The sequence below is a fragment of the Alosa pseudoharengus genome, unplaced genomic scaffold (assembly GCF_046254945.1).
Source record: "Alosa pseudoharengus isolate Yale_2024_CS ecotype anadromous, Long Island Sound unplaced genomic scaffold, YU_APseudo_1.1 YU_APseudo_1.1_scf_6, whole genome shotgun sequence".
In the NCBI taxonomy this organism is placed as follows: Eukaryota; Metazoa; Chordata; class Actinopteri; order Clupeiformes; family Clupeidae; genus Alosa; species Alosa pseudoharengus.
In genome coordinates, this window is record NW_027468848.1 from 10,676,549 (window position 1) to 10,687,734 (window position 11,186).

The following is an 11,186-nucleotide window of genomic DNA, read 5'->3' on the forward strand; positions in this document are numbered from 1 at the left end:
CGAAACGTAATGTAAAGCACAAGCATTGTCACCTGACGAAGACCTGAGTGGTTGAAACGTTGTGTATCATCATCCACCATTAAATTGGGGGCTTTAGACACAGTGTGCGGATATCTCTTCTTGTGTTCTACGTAGTATTCCCAATATCCAGCACTTGTAAAATTTGAATAGATGTGCGTACACCTCTACACTTCAGTTAAGCACAAGCATTGTGCCATATGATCGTGTATCCTGAACTGATAACATGTTTGTGTTAATTGCTAGCATCACATTGTCGATTAATAATTTTATTTGTTTAGGGTCGGATCGTGCTCTCAGAATTCATCTCTCGGGATTCATTCGTCTCAGGGAGAATTTGATCGATAGAGTTCCCATGTTTAAGTCTTAATGTTTTCAATGCGTCTACATGGACTTTCTGTGTATCAGATAACGCTTTAGGTAATCAAGCTTCCACTCAGACCAAGTTTTCCCACGAGCGAACTCTCCTTTCGCTTTTGCCTCCGAGCAGAATTTGCAGATCACGCCACTCCTTTCGTGTCTGGAAGTTTTTTCCTACCTGGACCATCTTTTTTGTCAATTTGGAGTATTTCATCTAGCCACTCATGTTTAAACGTTAGACCATTTTCTGGGGCATCTGCTCTGCCTTTTCGCCATGATGGTAGCCTACGCTACGCTAACTGCTGGAGCAGGGCCTGCCTAATCTGAGTACCCAGAAGTTCGCATCATAGGGCCTGCCTGGAGTAGCCTAAATGATACTTTGTATGTAAACATTGTAACGTACATCCGGCTTGGTTGTCAGACATGTCAGTATTTTTAATGTTTATTACCTAGCCTACATCGCCTTTGATGTTCAGATTTTTAACCCCTGAAAAAAAAATTGTTTGTGCGGTCCGAAAAATGTGCACAGTCTGAAAAATCTATTGCGCGGCCACTTCACGTGCGCAGCTTAGAGGGAACATTGGTTTCAACCAGGCTCGGACTGGTAATCTGTACAACCGGGCAAATGCCCGGTGGGCCGGTCCACATGTGGGCCGGTGACCTCCGGGATTTTTTTTTTTTTTTTAAGTTATTTAGCCTATTTGCGGCCCGTCATGTAGACCTAAATGCAGTTGCATCCATTTGGACTGGGGGGTGACAGGTCAATCATTTTGGCCTCTTCATGACAGGTTCAGTGTGTGTTATGATCGCGCCCCCCTGCCCCAACCCTCAAGTGGATTTGTCCGAGTTGAGTCACTATTGATCCACGTCGAGTCCGAGTCGAGTCCCTATTGATCAAGTCCAGAACTAAAGTAAGCATAGCCTATATGTCGTTCCATTTTTTTCCATTGCAGACGAAATCTTTAAAAGCAAAACGGACAATCTTCTGTCTCCAAGCAGGGGTGCCATCACTTGTGGGAAAGTAGTATTGCCAAATTTTTTGCCAAACCCAATGTGTTGTATTTATTATATCGGAGAGAATACCATACCATAGCTATACCATAGCCTATAGGCCTAATAAATGAGCAATCCACATCCCAATCACACAGGCCATTAAGTCACATTATGCTGTTACTGACTGCTGACAATTGTATAGGCAGTGTTGTAGAAGTTCATACTTCACAAGAGCTAGATGAACGTTAGAATAGGCCTATTTTGTAAGAGGTAGTGTGGATCATAAAAGGGCATTTTTTTAAATTCTGGCTGTTAAATAGCCTACACAATTTTAGCGCAGTTTGGGAGGGACAGAAACAGAGCAGGGCCCGTCTTGGTAGCTTCTTTCTGACTCCCGTGACGTGAACACTGGCTACCGGCAACTGCATAATTATGTTATCACTTCACTGCCACTATGGAGACATATTTCACGTCAACAATAGAGATGAAAACTAGCTTTAGGTTAACGAAGATGTAGATCATCTGCCTAATTAATTTATTTGTGCAACAGGCCACGTTCATTTCAGCGAGATGAGTGAAATAAATGTTTTTTAAGCTGCCATCGCCATACTATTTGCTACGATATTCACCTGTAAGAAATAGAACACGTTGCTATTTCCTTTTTTTTCGTGCAGTGGATTAGGCTATCAAATCGCTCGTTTGAACAGTAACAGTAATCCAGTTCATTCATGGTTTTAAATATAGTTGTTTCTGGCCTACTCACGAGAGGTTCAGTTTGTCAGTTTCACTTGCGCAGACACGTAGGCTAGGCCTACATTTACACTACATGGACACTCTACTAGGCAATTATGTTATACTTCTATATTTTATGACACCACAATTAAGAAGTATGCTATATCTTGATCGGGAAAACGTTTAGTTTATTTTTCTTTCATCCGATAATAGCCTGCTGCAAATTAACAGACTGAAGCACGGCAGGGCACGCCCCGAATGAAAATGAATGAATGGAACCTCGCTTCTTGCGTCAGTCAGGGAAAACACTGTTCACCAAGTCACGATGATCAGCTATCCAGCAGCAGTGTGTGTTGTTTAGCCTAGGCTGAGTGTAATCTTAGGTAATGTTATGTCATGTATGAGAACTAATATTGCCTGGCAATAGCCTACTACATTGAAATAGCGGCGGCCATATATCTCCAGGCATTTTGGTGTTAAAGTTAACGTTAGTTTGCTTTGCATGTGAACATGATGTGACTTGCGATGTAGCCTACGACGCGAAGCAGTAGCCTAACATTCCCTTGAACTAAAATTAGTATTACGAATAATTAAAATTATATAGCAAATTATAGCCTAATGACATACTACAATTATAGTTTGATATATATAATGATATATTACAAAAAAAAGTCGAGTCCTTGACGAGTCATCGCGAGTGCAAATGCACGAGTCCGAGTCAAAGTTCGAGTCATCAGTGCTCAAGTCCAAGTCAAGTCACGAGTCTCTAAATTTAGCTAATGACTCGGACTCGAGTTCGAGTCTCGGACTCGAGTACTACAACACTGCTCTCCACCGAGTGTTACATTAGATGCACAATCAATCGCGAGTCGATGCACGTAAAAAGTATCAACTGGTAGGTTAGTAACGAAGGTAGCCTAATTTTGCAAAATGTGATGACGGCACACAAACTTGGGCAAAAACGTTTAGTATACACTTGTGGTGACAGCCTACAGTTAATGTGAATCGCCAAAGTAAAGGAGAAGATTTGCACCAAATAGGCGTAAAGGCTGTGGTTGTGTTTCTACAACATGTTGGCACAAATTGTAATTTCTGTCAACTATAACGATCTCCATGCATGTTCAGTAGCCTATATTTTTCATTTAGTCAAGCAGTGACATGTGGTTTAATGCATGGGGTAACATGACGTGAGACAGACAGAAGATGAGCCTGTCTTTAGTAGCCTATCCCTGAATCCTGTCCCTCTCAAATCACTTTAAAATAGTGTGATTAACCAGAATTCTTTTTAAAAATCCCAGAGAGACCCCCCCGGACCCCCGTGTTATTGTGATTATAATAACCTATAAGTCCAAATGTTTGGGTTCAGTTTATGAAGTGTTGCTACAGCATGATACTGTGTGTTTGTTATTTATGGGGGGGAATCAGGGGGGGATTTTGGTATCGGTGGGCTTATGTGTGTGGGGGTCGTTGGTCCAGTAGTGGGCCAGTCCAGGAGAAAATTGCCAGGGCCGAATTTTGTTCCCAGTCCGACCCTGGTTTCAACATTTCTTAAGAATATTAATACAATTTACCATGCTTTTGAAGCGTTCATGATGACAAGGGGCTTTTTCTTTTCTTTTTTTTTTTTGAGGTTGGTTGGGGGCCCCCCCTATGACCGCTGGTGAGGGGCCCCAAGCAGCTGCCTACCTATGTTAAGACCGCCCCTGATGCTGAATCATGGGGAGTGAGACGAGTCTAAATTAGCAGTAATATATTATAATTGCACCCTGATGGTGTGAGCCCAGTGAGTAACTGAGCCTGTGCTGTCATCTCTACAGCACACAAAGAACCACTGACACCATGAAACACTTTCAGCTTCACCTCCCTCTGTGTGTCTCCTGTCCTCCTCTTTGTGTGTCTCCTAACAGAGCTCTGCACAGACAGCAGTGGAGGACAGTGAGAGCATCTTTACTGAGATGATCCGCTCCATTGAGAGAAGGAGCTCTGAGGTGACAGAGCTGATCAGAGCTCAGGAGAAGGCTGAGGTATGTCGGGCTGAAGGACTCCAGAATAAACTGGAGCAGGAGATTGCTGAGCTGAAGAGGAGAGATGTTGAACTGAAACAGCTTTCACACACAGAGGATCACATCCATTTCCTCAAGGTACCATTGACCTGCACTCCTGAAACTGAAATTAAAGTATGAAATAGAAAACTTCCTGTGCAACATATGACATATGCTCTTATGAACAGTATGTGATAAAAATCTGTATGTGTGCGGTATGATGTGATTGTACTTATTAACAAGCAGTAGGTACAGTATGTACAAGTATGTATGTGACATGCACACATACATAAACACACTAATGCATAATTACACAGACTAAACCAACTGATTTAACCCATTATGTCTGCAGACTTTGGGAAAAGGTTTTGTACCCGTGAAAAGATATTCACATGTGTAATAGAGTTTTGCAGCTGTATAAACAATTTGTGCTTGTTCACTAGAGGTGTGAATCATCACTGATCTCCCGATTCGATTTAATTACGATTATCATGTCAGCGATTTGATTCGATTCCTCAATGCATCACGATGCATCAAATACATTTTTCTATTAAAGTCATATACAACTAGCCTGTAAAATCCAGACCCTGGTAATCTAGAAAGATTAAGGGTCTGGCCACAAATAATGAAAATGGCCCAACTCAAGGGGCAGCACCAAGCATGCATTTGAAAATCTCACTGCACGCAATTGGATAACACTACGACCAATGTTTACTGTAAAAGTAACGTAAAAGTAACGTGCACTATTACTCAATTCAATTGTGCTTTCGCGAGAACTCTGGATTTCCAGGGTAATATACAACCCCAAAACAGGAAAAGTTGGGACGTTGTGGAAAATGTGAATAAAAACAGAATGTAACTAGATGTACCGCAGAGCGGTACAAAATATGACCGCCGCCCAGTCCAGCACATTTTTTCCACAAAAATAAATCACGCTGAAAGGCCTATATGATTCTAACTGTCTCACTAAATTGCATTATCCACACTCAATTCTCACTGGTATCTGCTAGACAACAAGTACCAAAACATGATTAGTTCATAGATTTCACATGTAAAATTAATTTTATACAACCCCACCCCCATCTTGCCTGTTCATAATTCTGAGAAATTCTTGTGTGCATGTGTGCGTGTACATGTTTATGTTTATGTGTGTGGGTGTGTGTGTTTGTGTGTGTGCGTGCTTGTGTATGTGCCTATGTTTGTGCATGTGCATGCATGCGTACTGTGTGAGTATGTGTCATACGTATGATTACTGTGAATGTACAGTATGTGTGTGCATGTGTATCTGTTTATGCACATGTGTGCACATGGAATGGGTTAAGATGACCCCTGGAGGCAAACATGCGGAAAAAATTGGTCATCCTAGGCCCTATGGTTCTCAATATATTCACAGAAAACTGTGTCTGCCCTACCCTCCTTTCGGGGGTCCAGTCCAGCGGGGGGGCTACAGATCAAAACGAAAAATGATGGTTCCATGCTATCCATGTGGGGTTACATGCCCACCATGTTTAGTGTACTCCGGTCTTACAGTGTCCCGGGAATCCTTGACGGAAATTTGGACATGCGAAAAAAAAATAAATAAAAAAATCTGACTAAACCTATATGACCGCCGCTTCGCTGCGCGGCGGTCATAATAATCTGCAAATCTCTTAAACTCATATTTATTTGCAAAAAGGACACAGACAACATATCAAATATCAAAATATGTGTTAATTTTGAATTTGATACCAGCAATATGTTTTTTTTAAAAAGTTGGGACGGGGGTAACAACATGCTGGAAAAGTTGTGTAATGATAAAGAAAACATAAGGAGGAATGTTTCACAACACTCTTCAACTGAAGCCTCCAGACGAGTCAGGTGCCGAAGCAGTGGAAGACATCCTGCATTGTGCCAGTGCCTAAGGGGGGGGGGGGGACCTTCCGGGATTACAGACCAGTTGCCCTGACGTCTTGTAATGTTCCCCTCGTCCTTTATGATAAGGTTTTATTACATAACGCTCAATCAGATTTGCGGTTTCTTTTATCAACATATGTTGCGCACGGCGGCGCACAAACACCCAGCACTTCTTGATCAATGATTGAATGAATACAAAAACAAAAACTCAATATTTTCGTTCACCGTGTATTAACACCATAAACATTTAACAAATAATCTCCCCCTTTCAGTCAAAAACAGCTTTTAAACCACCCTCCCCTCCCACAGCCGGCTTAGTCCCTGCACCCCGACAAACAATCACAACAATTTACACAATTTCACAACAGTTCAACGAGGACAAATAATAATCAGTCTCTTACAATCTCAGTCCATGTGCGGCATCCGCCTGCTTCTGAAATAAAGAAAAAAGAAAGTCTTTGCCTCACCGCAGCCTTGTTTGAGAAGTTTACGATATTCAGGAAAATGCCCAGTCCGACGTGTTTAATCCAAGTGAAAAAGACGTACGCGGTTTTGATTGCACTCCAAAAACAGTCCACGTTGTCCACCAAAAAATAGTAATCCCAAAAAATACGATTGGAAAAAAGTAACAGCGTCTTTCCAGGTAACCTGTCTCCATTTAATCCCACCTGTCTCCTCTACCTGCGGCTCTCTTTTATTCAAAAACTTGTCAGTCTCTCTTCATTGGTCCGATTATCAGACCAACCCCCCTCCCAGCCTACAACTTGTGTGTTTCATAAAGGGGCAGCATAACCAGAGTTTCCGCTAGAAAAAAATGGTGCCGGTCAAAGTGACCGGCAGAGGTTTCGTTCTCCGGACATTTTGATGATATGCCGGTCAAATATCCTATTATCCCTTCTTAATTAGTCAAATTGAGGAAAACTGGAGACAGGCTATGTAGCTTAAAGGATGACATAATCAGGCTGTATAGAAGAGTCCGCTTCGTTCGTTGTTTTAAAAAGGCTATGTTGTTTGTTGCTGCTACCCACGTTATCTCCAGTGGTGACTGTTTAACTTACACAGATGTGCACACACAAGAATGAGCGCTCACACCACTACCCCCTAATGCTATGCCTCTTTATTTGATAACAATACATTAAGAAATGTTTCCTATTCTGGGAAATGTTTAGTTTCAGTTTCTTTTTCTTTCGGCCGCGGTTCAATGATACCGTTTAATTGTGCCAGAAATTATCCGCGGACCAGTAATCGCCTCGTCGAGGAGGCCCTAACCCTGCAGATCATAGACAGAGAACGCATAGGCCTACTGTATGCTTTGGGTAAAGAACACTTTGCATGTCCAGTGTACACGGAGAATGACAGTGTCTTGGAGCGGACGCACCCCCCGCAACTCCACTTCCAATGTCACTGATTCCGACAGATACGCCCGACACTTCTGCTTTTTATCTGGTGTTGGTGGAGTTGACCGGACATCTGAGGCTTCAGACGTTACCAATTTATCATCATCCATCGCGTCTGTCCTCTGAAAAAACTTTTAAGGCTAGTCTGCCTGGGCCTGGCCATGTTTGAACCGCCTCACTCATTTGTTCGTTGTTTAACATGGACGTTTTAAGCGTGCACTTCCTATTTGAAATGCAGCATAGGCTATGCGTGTTGTTTAATAGCTTACTTTTCAAACAGTAGAGCCTGTTCATTTAAAAACATAGCCAGAGGACGGATAATATAGGCTTACATATTAAAGCTTATTCTCAAATTCAGATTGCGTTAGGGGACGGGATTATTAGCCAATTTCAATCGGACAATTTGACCGGAGAGATTTAATTTTGTCGGACATTTCATTTTTTTTCCGGCCAATGTCCGGTAATTACCGGACAACGGAAACCCTGAGCATAACATATTTAAATACAAAGCAACATTGAAAACAAAGTCAATAACAATTCATTGCTCATGGTTTCAGCTTCTAGTTCATTTTAAAAGTGAAAAATCTTTAGTTTGTGGATTTGTTACAGTCTGTGATTATAAAGACCCTCGAAAGGCTCCTCTTCCGGCTCCTGGGCCCACAACTATAGCAGGCACTAGACCCCCTGCAGTTTGCCTATCGAGCCAACATGGAAGTGGAGGATGCTGTCCTCTACTTGCTTCATCGAGCAATCTCTTTTCTCGATGGATATGTGAGGCTGATGTTCTTTGATTTCTGGAGTGCATTCAACACCATCCAGCCTCAGATCCTGAGAGGCAAACTCGAGAACCTGGCATGGAGCCTGCTTTCATGGAGTGGATCATCAGTTACCTGACAGAGCGGCCACAGTACATCAGACTGGGGAACGCCGTGAAAACAAGAATTGGGGACCCCAGGGAACTGTACTATCTCCTTTCCTCTTCACCCTATACACATCAGACTTCTCACACAGAATATAATCATGTCACATACAAAAATATTCTGATGACACTGTTGTGGGGGCTTGTGTGAGGGGAGGAGACGAGGAGGAGTACAGGACGGTTATCTCAGAGTTTGCGACCTGAAGCAGGTGCAATGGTCTTATCCTCAATACATCTAAATGAGATGAAGAGATAGTGGACTTTGGGAGGCGTCATGGGGGAGACACATCATCTACCTGTGGTAATTGAGGGTGAGGGCATTGAGGTGGTCCAGACGTACAAACACCTGGGAGTCCACCTGGACCATAAACTGGACTGGTCACTGCATGTAAATGCAGCATACAGGAAAGGTCAGAGCAGGCTCTTTTTGCTCAGGAAGCTAAAATCCTTCCAAGTTTGTAATGAGATGCTGTACCTTTTTTATCAGTTGTGGCCAGTGCAGTGTTCTTTGCTGTGGTGTGCTGGGGCAGCTGACAGCCAGGGAGGGGAACCCCCTTGACAAACTGGTCAGGAAGTGTGTGTCAATTTTGGGGAGGAGGGTGGACCCTGTAGGAGATTTGGTGGATGAAAGAATGAGGAGCATGATGAAATCCATCCTCAGTAACAGGAGCCACCCGTTGCATGACACTGTGGTTGCCCAGCAAAGCAGCCGCAGAGACCGACTCCTCTCCATGAGCTGCAGGACTGAGAGGTTTCAAGAGGTCATCCGTTCTGGCCGCCATAAGACTACATAACGGAGCTGTTTGAAGTGCATTAATTATTTACTACTAATGATAGTAACTTGTTTTGTGACTGTTTTTATTTTATTAACTGTTGTCATCAGGGTTTTTATGAGTGTATTGCAGGGAGAATGCTTGTTGGTAGACAACACACTGCTGCTGGACATCTTAATTTCCCCTGTATCTATCTATCTATCTATCTATCTATCTAATTAGGGTAACTGGCAACACAACTGGGTATGACAAAGAGCATCCCAGAGAGGCAGGGTCTCTTAGAAGTAAAAATGTAGGGGTATTCATCTCTCTGTGTAAACCTGTGTGCACAGATGATGAAATTTTAATGCTTCTTAACATGAAATTGTGAAGTATTTGGGGAGTTCATCATCTACAGGACATAATATTATTAAAACATTCAGAGAATCCAGAAAAATCTTTGCAAACGAGGGAAAGAGTTGAAAAACAAATTGGATGGCTGTGGTCTTTTGGATTTCAGATGGCACTGTATCAACACCAGACCTGTTTCCAGACCTGTAATTGTATGGACTCAGGAAAACCTCTGATAACCATTGTCTATGTGGACAGTTTGATACTCAATTCAAAAACTGCAGGCAAAATTGTAACTGCTAAAACTATAAAATACCACCGTCTTATCTGGGCCTGATCTAGTTTAAAATGGACTGAGATAACATGGAAAAATGTCCTGTGCTTGGGCCAATCAAAATTTGCCATTCTTTTTGGAAATCATGGGCTCATCTGGGCTAAGGGGGAGAGGGCCTATCCAAGTATCCAACCTATCCAACTTGTTTTAGTGGTCAGTTCGAAACCCAACATCTATGACGGGGTGGATGAGCATTGGTGCCTACAGCATGGGCATCTAGCACATTTGGCAAAGCACATTCAATTCTGAATGATGTACAGATTTTGAGCAACACATACTTCCATCCAGGCAATGTCTTTTCCAGGGAAGACCTTGCATATTTCAGGAAAACAAAGCCAAAATGAATTCTGCACATATTTAAATACTATTTCTCCATAGAGGAAGAGTCCAGGTGCTAAAATGGACTGTCTGCACGGAATGGAATGAAAAACATGACTAAGAATACCCCATACTGTTGAGCAACTGAAATCCTATATCAGGGAGTAATGGGACAACATTTAATTCTCAAAACTCTAGCAAATGGTCTCCTCAGTTCCGAAACATTTACAGAATGTTGTTGAATGAAGAGCTGAAGCAGCACAGTGGCAAACATGCTCCCGTCCCAAATTTTTTTGAAACATGTTGCTGGCATCAAATTCAAAATTAACATATATTTTCCATAAAATAGTCTAAATTTTCATTTTCAACATTGATATGTTGTCTATGTCCTTTTTGCTGCTAATAATGGGTTTTACAAGATTATCACATTCTGTTTTTATTTGCATTTTACACAACGTCCCAACTTTTCTGTTTTGGGGTTGTAGGATATTTGACTTGATGGAATTCATTAAGATACTGTATAGTTCAATATAATACAATTTTCTATATTACTTCATATGGTTATGTTTTCATCCAAAAATACAAGTAGTAAGATAGAAACAATCTTTTTTATACCAAGTTTGAACACAGCAGACAGTACTTGTCAACAAATTACAGGATTTCCTGAGTATGACAAACTTAACATAGAACATCCATTTTCATATAATCAAACAAAGTCAACAGAAATGTTGTTAGGCCTACATTTAGCCAACACATCTTTACAATTTCACTAATTACCTATAAGCACTGTTCAGTTGGAAACAGTTAGCTATTGATTTTTCATCTTGACAAAATGTAATACAGAAATGTGACAAAGACATACTTTCCGATGTTTTGGGATCACTCTCACTGAATCACGAGGTTATGAATGCATGGTGATATTTTTGTAATGTAATCTAACATTACCTCACTATAGACAATGCAGATCTTCTGTCAGATAAGCTCTCCTCTCCCATGCTGCTGCTGGGGCATTTGGGTTACAGTTTTTTACAGTTGTTTACACACGTTTTCAAAACTCTGTGTCTATTTTTCAAAACT

The 11,186-nt window shown here is 41.7% G+C and overlaps 1 protein-coding gene across 1 annotated transcript in view; it reads left to right on the top strand.

Moving 5' to 3' along the window:
- LOC143106489 (tripartite motif-containing protein 29-like) overlaps positions 1–8,329 on the top strand; it is a 49,348-nt gene extending 41,019 nt beyond the window's left edge. The window contains exons 3-4 of the mRNA XM_076270768.1: positions 4,011–4,280; positions 8,105–8,329. Coding sequence (XP_076126883.1) covers positions 4,011–4,280; positions 8,105–8,329 — 495 coding nt within the window. The remainder of the gene's footprint in view (positions 1–4,010; positions 4,281–8,104) is intronic.
- The last annotated feature ends 2,857 nt before the right edge of the window (positions 8,330–11,186 follow it).